This window comes from Ixodes scapularis, unplaced genomic scaffold, assembly GCF_016920785.2.
Source record: "Ixodes scapularis isolate PalLabHiFi unplaced genomic scaffold, ASM1692078v2 PGA_scaffold8__174_contigs__length_109621045, whole genome shotgun sequence".
Lineage (NCBI taxonomy): Eukaryota > Metazoa > Arthropoda > Arachnida > Ixodida > Ixodidae > Ixodes > Ixodes scapularis.
Window position 1 is genome coordinate 31,963,117 of NW_024609883.1, and position 12,027 is coordinate 31,975,143.

Here is a 12,027-nt window from a genome sequence, read left to right on the forward strand (position 1 = left end):
ACTTCATTATTACTGCTTTATGGTCGGTGAAATGCAGAGCCAGCGATTCTAGCGGATCAGCTTGGATCCGCTAGAACCCGTGGAACGCATCTCCACCGCTTAAGTCAACGGTCCATGTCAGAAAAAGAATGTGTGGTATAGATCATGGTTATATACGCAGTTGAGCATTTGACCGCAGCGCCCTCTCGTCTATAAACGTTGAGCCAATGCGTGCAAAGTTTAACGCGATTATATACGCATTTGACCGCAGCGCCTTCTCCTGTATAGACGTTGAGCGGCTACATGCAACGTTGGAGTGTAGCATAGTGGTTAAGACGTCTGCCTCGTAAGCAAGCGGTCCTGAGTTTAAACCCCCGTGCAGGCGTACGTGTTTTTTTTTAGAGTGGGCCGATCCCGGAGGCAGTGCAATCGATGTGAGCAAGGACGCCGGACGGACAAGGCTAGACCCTCAGGAGCTTCGCCCCTAAAACAAAAGAAGTGCTTCGACAACGAGCGCGACCGTGTGGCGCCAAAGTTTGCAAAGTTTCGGAATCAGCGGCGCACGCACATAGGCAGCCCTTAAATTGCCCGTTCCTTTTTTGTATGCTTAGAGTTCTAGCCAAGAAAGTCTGGTAGTTCATATTCGTCCGGTTACGACGCCAGGGCGCCAGCAATGCCAGCGGCTGCCGCGCGCAACATCCGTAGCCGCCCCAAGCAAAAAAAAAAAAAAAAAGCTTTCTTTTAAAATATATATTTGGGCGCCTGCAGGTTGCAATCTTTCTCGAACAACACATTAGTCGATCCAATCAGGCCTTTGACTCTGACTTAGCGGCGCATCTGCCCGCTGGCTGACACGAAACACCAAGAGACTCGAGGCGGCCGCATACGCTCAGTCTCTTTCCGCATTTTTTTTTTTTTTTTTTTTTATGACCTTTTTCTTTAGGCATTTAGACTTCAGGGGAGAGTTAAGGGGCCACAGGTGAAAGTTTCAGATCCCACGTGCGGCAAAAAAGAACGCGGTCGGCGTGATTTCCCCTGATTTTGCTAGTCTAAGTGTAATCGTAACCTCTGGTGGTTAGCAAGAACATCGACATGGTTCCACATTTTGCGGATGAGGTTCGGATACGGATACAAAGTATGCGGATGCGTATACGGATACAATAATGTAAAAAGTTTGCGGATGCGGTTCGGATGCGGATACAAAGTCTGCGGACGCGGATACTCAAACTGTTATCTGCGCAGGGCTCTACCTATAACCCTAGTCAAGAAGGCTGTCCTACAATAGTGAGCAAACTCCAAGTTTGTTGAACTAACCAAAATTCTTCGCTGCATCGCCCATTTCTTTGAGTGCATCATTGTAAAGTAGCGAAGCTTGACGCTTGCGCGTGGGGGAAGCAATTAAGTCAACTAGAGATAGCTGGTGCGGTCCCGAAGGGAATCCCAAAGGCAATATTCATAATTTTTGAATATTCGAAAAACTCGGCTACTTTGTACAGTAAAAGTGCGCTGCAAATAGAAAGGTAAATCAAACACACTTTGTGAATTATTAGGAGTCAAGAATATTTGCACATTCTTAGAATACAGAAAGGACCGTGGAAGAGGTCGCCCTCTGTTTTGCGGATACAGTATACACGTTTGCAAGTCCGGTCTCAGGGCGCCGCCATCCTCCTCAGTGGGGTGCGCTCTCGGGAGCGGCCATAAGCCGATTACGACGCCTTAGCAAGGCTTCGTAATCGGATTATGACTGGTCCAAGCGCACCCCAGACAGGCAAGATGGCAGCGCCCTGAAGCCGGACTTGCAAACGTGTATAGACCACTTACAACGTAACCGCTTATAGTGCAGGACCAAGTAAAACGCGGCTTTTTTAAACCACTGGTTCGCCTCCCATAGAACTCCATGTAATTACATACCACTTAAAAAGCAGGCGCGCGAAGGGAAATACCGGTTATAGTGCAGTTTCTGAAACAGCCCGCCGACCGTGCCGACTGACCAACGCAGCGAGCATGCTTCCCTGTGCGACACTCGATAACGACGCTAGTCGCAAGCGGCACTCCCGGGGCAAGACGTGGGGCGAGGAGGTTGCTCGAAGAAGCGGGGAGAAGCGAAGAGAGAGGCTTCAGTTGCCATAGCGACGGAGGGACGCACGCACGTGTCGTTCACGTGCGTGCGTCCCACCGCTGCGTTGGAAACAACTGCAACAACAGACCAATTGCAGGTCGAGGAGAACTGTTCGCGCGCGTTGCATGCCGGTCGCATGCTGGCTTCCTCTATCCGCAAACATGGCGTCGGTTGTAATTGTCAACGTGGACGGCGTGGTGGAAGCTCATCGTTCTGCATAAAAGCGCTATCCTTGACTGGTGAATTTTCATTGTGTGTCGCTATGATAACCCAGCACGTACTAGAAGGGAAGATCCACCTACTCGTGCGGCGATGTCGTGGCGGCACTCTCAAGACGGCAGAAACGCCCGTGTCGTCGTGTTTGTTTACTTCGACTTGTGTTTTCGAACATCGCCCTGATTTCTTATTTGGAGCATTTCATGCCTGTGCTCAAGTTGAAGGTATTACTGGCGCGTACCGTATAAAGGATGCGAATTTTCACGCACTTTTATCGCCAGAGAAAAGTGATTAGGGTTAGCAATCCTGAACGCTCGCAACGTCCGTTCGCAACCCGCGACGCCGTTAAAAGGCTGCGCCAGGCAAAAATCACTAATTTCTTTCAAAATGTGTGACACACTTGAGAGAGAAGTGTACTAGTCTGGTGAAATAAAGACGTTCCTCAAACTAAGCTTTATTTTTCATCTAACATAAAATAAATTCTTTTACAAAGGTAAGTTGTCTCATGGCATATATTTTGGCCTGAAAAATTGATGTTTTGGTTAAAACGCGGTACCGCTTATAGTGCAGATTTTCACGACTCCCGCGACATACGTTATATGCGGTCTACACTGTATTACAAGGATTCTCGTTTGATGTACTTTGTGACAATATGCAGTAAGAGGCTTCCATAGTGTGCAAGAGTTAATTCAGACCGAAAGGAAGCTAGCGTTGATTCTTTGATATGCATCACTTGAAGGAAAAAAATTTTACATTTACACAGCTGGCTGTTTATGCACAGCTTAATAAGGCAGCACATAATGCAAAAAATATCTACCAAAAAATACCGGGGCAGTACCCACCCCACTGTCACTGAAAAATGGGTTAGTCTAGACATGGGCGCTTAACGTATAATTTGCACAATTCCCAAGTTTGAGGAATGTGAACAGTTGGCACTTGAACGAAATGAGCGCTTCCGCGGTATTTTACGGTAGTTTCAAGCTTTTGGCAACACTGGCTAATTTTGAATTAACTATCGTATGCACAGCACTGAATGCTTATGTCTGTTTTGCACTGAAATCGGCACCTAACGGAGGGGCAGTATTTGTCAGTATGAGAATCAGTATTCTATTTCAAACAGGGCCACTGTACTGAGATACAGTATTAATTCATCCTTGGCTAAGGATGAAATGGTAGGTACAACCTTACATGGGAGTGCATCAGTTCAACTGCATTCAGGTCTCGCTTAAGTATGCTACGTGTAATAAAAAGGTATTTACTTACCTCTATGAGTGTCATAATGTCATTGCCCTTGACGTCATTGAGTTTTGCAGAGAGCATCAGGCAAGCCCCAGCACAAAGCTTACGGTTCTGCTTGTTAATCAGCAGCTGAAAAAAAATCATCGCAGTTAATTAAAATTTTATCACACATTTCATCAATGTAGTACTTGAGCTCGGTAGCATGTGTACTAGTTTATAAAAAAACATGAAGCTCCATAACACTTGATGGTTACAATAATTACCGCAGCGAACAAAGTTCTATTAATTTTATTTGTGCTGTTATACGTTACAATGCAGAAGCTCGAGCTAACAGAGGGTTGAGACGGTGTTGGGGACAGTAAGAAAACCAAAATCAACAAAAAGTAGAAAAGAGGAAAGGAAAAAAAAAAAACGCACACACAGGTAGCAAACTTGTATACGTGGCTTGCACTGACGCCACATCAGCTGCTATTGTGGTGGCCTTGCTGTTGAGGACACACCTTTTGCAACACATATTTTGCGCCACCGAATTTGTTCTTCTCTACGAGAAAAAATGGGAATGACCACCAGCGTAGTGCAATGACATCACGTGCAACCCACATATATATACATACGTTTTATCCCTCAAAAATTGGGAGCATGCTGTTTGCAACATATGTATACATACGTTTTATCCCTCAAAAATTGGGAGCATGCTGTTTGCAGGTAGCAAAAAAATCTAAATTTAAAACGTTTTCACTGCGAGCAGGAAAGCCGTCTTGTCCTGTCCTCTTCGCTCTTTTGTTTCTTTCAAACGTATGATTTTGTCCCATTTTTTGGGTTTCGCCAGTCTCAGGTTTTTTGAAATAGGAGTACAATTCTTGGCAAATCTAGAAGGAACGTATATTTCAATTTGACAGATTCTATACTCGCTTGAAATTTGTCGATCCAGGCGTCCAGACGAATTCGTAAACTGCACAAGCAGCCCCAGTTACAACAACTGGGGCTGCTTACGAATTCGTCTGGATGCCTGGATTGACAAATTCCAAGCGATTATGGAATCTGTCAATTGAAATATACATTTCTTCTAGATTTGCCAAGAATTATACTCCTATTGATTTTTATTTTATTAATAATTTTATTTATTTATCGATACTGTTGGCCTGTTGGCAATCAGTTTTCGACAAGTATGCACACCTTGCACACACACATCTACAAGGAATTATGAAGAACAAAAAATCTCGGCATACGAACACGGATCATTTCGAATGAAGCAAAAACAAACAAACAAACATTGTGAAATTATTTAAATAATACTTTGTTAAGCCAACTTTTTCAGTTTGGCCTCGAAACCCGCAAGGAAAATATACATTCAAGCACATCTTGCGGCAGGCTGTTCCATTCGATTATGGATCGCAGAAAAAAAAAAAGTAATATTCGAATAGGTCAATGCCGGCTTTCAGCGGCACGATTGTTTTAGAGTGGGTGCCTCGAAGATTGCGATTGTGGCATGCAGCAATACTTGCGTGCAGTGCGACACTGTTAGCGTACAAACGTGTGATTACCGAATATTTTCCTTCTCTTCTTATAACCCTAACCAAACGTCTGTTGTCACAACTGCTAGTGCAGTAGGAAGGACTCGTACCAGGCATTAACCTAAACGGTAAGATTCGGTGCCCACCGTGTTCGCGTCAACAGTCGCGCAATGTACAGATAAAAGAAGACAATATAGCTGGTGTAAAAATAGATTGTGTACTGAGGCACACCGTAACATTACAAATATGGCAGGCCAACAGCACAATTAGTGTTTCCAGATACAGTCAAATCTCCTTAATTCAAACTCTCTTAATTCAGACTTGTGGATAATTCAAACCAACACGCAGGTGCCATCCTATGCGTCCCTGTGGGAGGAAACTCCCGGTAATTCAAACTTTGCTTTATTCAAACAAATTTTGGGTCCCCCTCGAGTATGAGTTAACGAGATTTGACTGTATTACTTTGTAGACAGTATATTTTCTCAAAAGGTATAGTCAACCCTGGCCGAGGTTTACCTTCAGTATCAACTTCTCGAAAAACACGTAGGCTTGGGACACTGTCAGCAGGTCGATTCCGCACTGTGGAGCAACGCAAATGAGAATTACAGACGGTTCAGGGCCTTCGGGCCGCTGTACACTCCAGTCCTTCGAACATGCACGCTTGCACATTTAAGGAGTGCAGCAGGAAAGGGGAAAAACAAGAGGCACATACCTCCCCGCAAGCGATCTTGCACATCTCTCTCTTCAAACTGTGTGGAAAAAATAAAAAAATAAAAGCTGTTTAAATGTGTTTGGAGGTCTGGTAAAGCAAAAGGAAAATATTCCATGGTAATGTTGTTTTCTTTAATCGTACCTCCAAGCTTCCCAAAGTAGTGCATAAAGTGTACAAAATAATTAAAAGAGGCTCCCCTTAAACACTGCATGGTCACCAATTCCTTTGAAAGTAAACACACATGCGTAAATGTGTGAGGAACAAATATAGCACACATGTTCCTAGCAAACTTGAAAATGCTGCAAAATGTTGCTCAGATGTTAGGCTGGGGGAAAGAAAAGGGTATTATGGAACATTACGGAATGCTATACAACATAGCACGTCACCACTACCGATTTGTAACAAATATGTTGCAAGACAATGATAGCTTAACCTCTTAAGGGAGGATGTGGGGAAGAAAAAAAACTTTTTTGTTTTTAAAGTTATTGGCACGAAACTTGCAGACTAGGTTGGTACAGGGGCCCTAATAACCACTGCAATGTTTCACTCAATTATGCCTGTTGGATTTCGAGAAACACGAGTTTCTATGTTTTTTTGTTTTGCCAATCCCGAGATATTTTTGGAGCACAGTAGCAAAATGAAATTCACTGGACAAGTGCTTGAATATATACCAAAGGGGGAGACAGAGCCCTTTTTATAAATTTCCTTCTGGAACGGCTTTAGTGAAAGTTTGAATGTTCATGTTACCAAATTCGCAAATAAGTACAAAGACATTTTATAACTTTAAAAAAAATTTTACACTTTATCGCAGAAACTGAGATTGTCATGCCCTTCTAGCACTCTCTGGCACCAAAATAAAAAAGACTGCATACAAATCGAGCCACTGGTTAAGAAAATATCAATGGCAGAAACAGTCACGGCTCAAGAAAATGCGTTCCTGAGAAAAAGAGTCTGAAAGTTTGAGGCACGGCAATAGTGTCAGAAGGAACCCGCAGCATAGTCTTGTGTGCTGCGTTGCAACGACCTCTTCTGGCGTGCTTCGGTTTTTGCACTGTGGCGTTTGGTGGCCTTGTGTAAGCGGAGGGAGTCCTTCTCCGAAGCCCGCCGGAGAGCCAGGTGTGCAGGCTGCAGGTTTATGGCACTGGACATCTCTAGGTGTGCTTTAGCGCACCCAGCATTAAACCTGACGACTGCCTCATGCAGCGCAGTCTGTACCGACACCAGTGAGGCGTGCTGCTCCTTCGGCATCAAGGCCCACAATACGGAGTGGAAACTCTCTGCAGCATTTTGCGTCTTGGCTCCCAAGCAGCGTTCAAGAAGCGATGTCTGCGACAGACGCTCATACACAGGCAACATGGCTTCAGCAACGTAGTTGGGGAGGCTGTACTTGTGTTTGGGTTGTGGCTGCCCCTTTGCCTCGGCGACCTTGTTCCGGCACCAGGACTCCGGTCCTCCTGGACAAAGGTCGTGCTTTGGATCTTCATCCGTCGAAGTCACATGGTAATATGTGGCCATCACGGCTCGCTTCATGGCTTCCACATCGTTACTATGGCTTCTGATGGCCCATCCGTAATACCCAGTCAGCCTCTCAATGAGCACCTTTATGAGGCGGCCCTTTCCTCCAAGAGGCTTGTTGCTGTTCTGCAAGAGCTTCCGCAGAGCAGTCCGCATACGTTTTTGTACATGGTTGAGGCACTCCTCTTTCTTTATGGGGAGAAACCCGTAGGTCTTGTCTTCAACTAGAGCACAGAAAGTTCTGCTGTCCCTGTCGGATATTAGTGTTGTGTAGCGCAAGTCATGTTTCTCCAGAGAGCGCCCAAAAATGGCGAGTGCCGCATCAACCTCCATTCTTCCTGAGTTTGCGTCGGTGTTTTTCTGACACTCGTGGTTCTGATGCCACTCAGAGTACCCCTCCTCTCCCGGCTTGGGTCCAGTCTGGCAGCCGTGACACAGATCGGAGAGAACCTCAGCATCTAGGATGAGGCCAGTGTCATACTTGATCACGCTCCCGACACCAACATGGGAGCTGTAGCCTCTCTTGAGCCATGTGCCGTCGTAGACGACAGCAACATCCTTGGTGAAGTTGGGGTTCATTTCCCTGTATGTGCTTTTCACAGCAGTGGCTGACTCAGTGTAGATCTTCTCAGCAGTAGCTGCAGCCGCCTTACTAACAATGTTTTTCAAGTGATCTTGGTAGGTCTTGTGGTGGAGCCCTCTATGTGATACATTCATTACTGCCCAGAAATCATTCAGGGCAGTCTGACCCTTGCCAATGCTTCTGATTGCCGAAATCACTCTCAAATTCACATCAAATGCGTTGGAGTCGACCTTGCGCGGGGATGACCACGTGTGAGTCACGACTTCGCAGACGGGGCACACAAGTTCAAGCTTGACGGCAAGTCCCAGAGCGGTCGATTCCCGAATTCTTACGCCCGTCGCCGAACAGCTTTGGCAGACTGTATAGCTAAGAAGCTCATTTATAGCGTCAAGCTGCACAATCGTGAACTTCGCCGATGAGCTTGTCGCGATAGCGGGGGCTTGCTGAAGCAGCTCAAACTTCCTTTGCGTCGCGGAAACAGAAGCAAGCTTCGCACGGACGGCATTGCGATGTTCCGGTGACACGTACTGCGTCTCTAGATGAACAGTCGTGTTCTCTATCGTGGTTTGAGACGCACAAAAAACGATGTTTTCTTCGGCGGCGGCAGTCGATGAACACGCAGGCGCGGTGATCTCGGGCTCACTCCTCGCGGCGATCGTCGGGTCGAGCCTCGATTTCGCCGCTCTGACTTGCTTCATCCGGCGCTTACACGCTCCATATGCATATCGAGTCTTGCTGTTATACTTGCTCCTCCACATCACAGAAAAAGAAGCGTGAAAAATATGCGACGCGATCGAAAAATGTAAACAAAGGCGACGAGAGCAATGGAGGAAACTTGCGGATAGCAGACGACAAAAAGCGGAGCGAACAAGGGGAACGCCGGAGAGACCGAGCGCGGAGAAAGAGAACGAGCAAGCGGGAGAGGAGGAACTTGCTCGGAACTGTCCGGAGCCTCTCGGCGCCAATAGTACAGCCCGATTTTCCGAACGCGCGCATCGGCCAATCACGGCGCCGCGCTCCTTTGGCGGGAAACCTCACGAAACGGCGCTGCCTCGAGCGTGACGCCAGTTTGAAAGGTTGCGAAAGAGAGAGCAAGAATTCACGAACAAAACAAGACCAAGATGGCTGCCGTCCGGTAAACGGTTCGGAAACTAGGCACGCGCGAATCTGAACTCGATTAGGTTGATCGATCAGCATTTCGCGACCGCGGAAGCATCGAAAATGCGTTATTATAGGTATTTATTTGGCGTTTTGGGATTCAATACGTACAGCAGAGATGGAGAAAGGCATGAACAATCCAAATATTCAATTTTTGAAAAAGTGATTTTTTCGCGATTTTTTGCTTTTCAAGACTTGCGTCCTCCCTTAAGTGCCACTTTTGTTTTTCTAAAGTAATATAAAAATTCCATATTTTTTTTTATTTGGAAGTTTTATTCTTCTAGTATAACACATAAAATCTGAAAAATTTATTACGCAAAAATCAGCGGAGGCAAAAAAAATATTTGCCAACTAAAACGAGTGTTGCCGTCTATGGTCAGCGCCACAAAAACTACTCAAACGAGCCTAGCTCGTTCGTGGAATTGAGGGCTACCAAAAAAACCACTGCACGAGCTGAGCTCGTCCATGGCATTTTCAGCCAGAAAGTGGCCGACGAGCTCAGCTCGTCCAAGTTGCTTAAAGGATTACAGGTCCATTCACACACCTCTTAAAACCGAGTGCCTTAAAACCTCTTAAAATCTCTAACGATGAGAGGACACACTGGCACCACCTATCGGGTAGCAGTGGAACACTGGGCGGTCCCGTATATTTTCAGTCTTTCGCGCATCACTCTTTTTTGCTTGGCCTGAAAAACTTTCGTCAATGTTAGAAATGAGTATTTCTCATAAGTAGTACAAACACGTGACCTCGCAAATACCGCCAAACCTTCGCTCTAGTGAAATGCAGTTCCAGGGTCACTGCATAGATGGCGCCAGCGTGTCAGTGCGTTCTCCCATCGTAAGAGACGGGTTTTAAGTTGCTCTGTTTTAAAGAGTCGCAAGTGTGTGAATGGGCCTTAACAAAGCTTGAAGAGAGGCAACCGTGAATACCTTCGGAGTTTGCTCAGCGTCAGCTTGATGAAGGGAAACTTTTCACGAAACTTGTCATTCAGTTCTTTCTTGAGGTCCGACGGCTTCACGTAGTCAATGACCGACGTCTGGAAAAGAAGAAACGAAGTACAATCACAGTGACATTATAAAGTTACTGCTAAACACCAGAATGATTCCAGCAGATCAGACAGATAATGTCAGCAGGTAAGTAATTAGAGTGCCCCATAAAATTATGAAGTTGCACGAGAGACATTGCTGCTTTATAGTTTGGTATTTCCTTGCCAATCCCAGTGATCTGATTGGTCCGAGTTATTTTGGAGCATCTTTCGGAGAAGCTAAAAGTCAATTTTGGACCAGCAAATGAAACTTTGGAGCATAAATTTACAGTTAATTTTTATTCCCACCACCACAAATATTGTACGTTAGGAGCAGTGCCAAGTTGAGGGGGGTCCCTACAAGAAGGTGTGAGGGGGGGGGGGGGGGAGTTTGCAAGATGTACTAGATGCACATGAAATAAACCCCACTGCTGACTTTGCTCACACTCTACTTGCAACCCTCAAATTGCTAATCCCCAAATGTCACATCCCTGAAAACAAGCTACTATTTTATTGCAAGATACGATTTTGATTTCACTAATGCCGGGTCTGTGGAGGAAGGTCTCAGACTATCTGTCAGAATAAGTGGGGGGTCTGAGATCCCCCAAGACCCCCCAGAAAGCCCCGGTTAGGAGTGACGCGTTTGGGCCTGTCTAACAAGAGATGTTGTCTACTTTGCCTTCCCACTTCTGCGTGACGTCTTGTTCTCATCAACTACACGGCAGCTTTGATTCCCTCAAACACAGGACTTGCTGTTGCGTGTAAAAGTACCAAGCACAACAACATATGCCGAATGAGGAAGAACAGTATGAACGGCTCCGAATGGTTATTTTGGCCACAGAGCCGAAGGTAAACCAAATAGTATTCCACGGAAATCATGTTAGGACAGAATAATATTGCGCACCCAAGTTGATGTTTCATTGAAGTCGTAAAGGTTGTAATAAAACTGGAATTATTAATTCAGATATAAAATGAAAGGCGTTTATAACTCCCTGTAATTCCGAATTAGAGCGCAGCTCTTGGGGAGGAGGAGGGGAGGGTATGTCCCTCCCCTCCTCCCCTCCCATTTAGCGGGAAATTTTCGCTACATTTCCTGCTAAATTCAGCGTAAAAAATTCCCCACTAAAATTAGTGAGGAAATTTTTACGTTTTCCGCTAAATTTAGTGGGGTCCGCTAAGTTTAGTGGGGAATTTTTTGTGCTAAATTTAGTGGGGAAATCTTTCCGTTAAATTTAGTGGGAAATCTTTCTGCTAAATCTAGTGGGAAATTTTTTTGCTAAATTTAGCTGAAAAAATTTTCTCCTCCTTCTCTTTGTCACTCAAGACCCTTGTGATGTCACATGTGACGCCATTATGGGAAATGTCCCATAATGTAACGTGCGGTTACGCCGACGCTGACACCGGAAACGAGCGCCTAAGAGCTGCACTCTAAGACAAAGCTTTTATCATCTGATTATTAAAGGGGCACTCAAGTGGACTCTGAAACTGTCTATTTATGGTGATAACTCAATCTACAGGCTCCAGGCATCCTAAGAGAAAACCTCAAATTGCACTTGTGGGTGGCCGATTTTCGTAATAAAAATCATTCTAATCAAAGATTGTGATGAACCTCTCTTTCTGCGCCTTGGTGCAGGCACCAGGGAGTGCGGTCGGATGGTGTATTCAAACAATAATTGCTGTATTATGTCTCTTACACCCAAAGGTTTGACGTTTTTGTCAAACTATAATGCACAACGCGCCTAAAAAGTGCTATAACAGTAATGTTCGAAATCCCCACGTAATTAACTATTTTCCTTGGTCAAATTCAATGCAGCTGGTGGGAAACCGAGGACTGCCCGCCGTGAGGTATGTGCAATATGTTGTTCGATTGATGAGAGCTGTTCAATTTTATGTTAAAAGCGGTGAGTACCCGTGCCTTTTGGCTATCTTGTGGAATCATGTATTTTCGATAGTTAAAACATTTGTACA

The 12,027-nt window shown here is 45.3% G+C and overlaps 1 protein-coding gene across 1 annotated transcript in view; it reads right to left on the reverse strand.

Moving 5' to 3' along the window:
- LOC120842253 (CDK5 and ABL1 enzyme substrate 2) overlaps positions 1 to 12,027 on the reverse strand; it is a 96,765-nt gene that overhangs the window by 6,106 nt on the left and 78,632 nt on the right. The window contains exons 8-11 of the mRNA XM_040213285.2: positions 9,965 to 10,071; positions 5,780 to 5,816; positions 5,584 to 5,646; positions 3,578 to 3,682 (exon numbers count right to left, since the gene is read on the reverse strand). Of these exons, the coding sequence (XP_040069219.1) occupies positions 3,578 to 3,682; positions 5,584 to 5,646; positions 5,780 to 5,816; positions 9,965 to 10,071 (312 nt within the window). The remainder of the gene's footprint in view (positions 1 to 3,577; positions 3,683 to 5,583; positions 5,647 to 5,779; positions 5,817 to 9,964; positions 10,072 to 12,027) is intronic.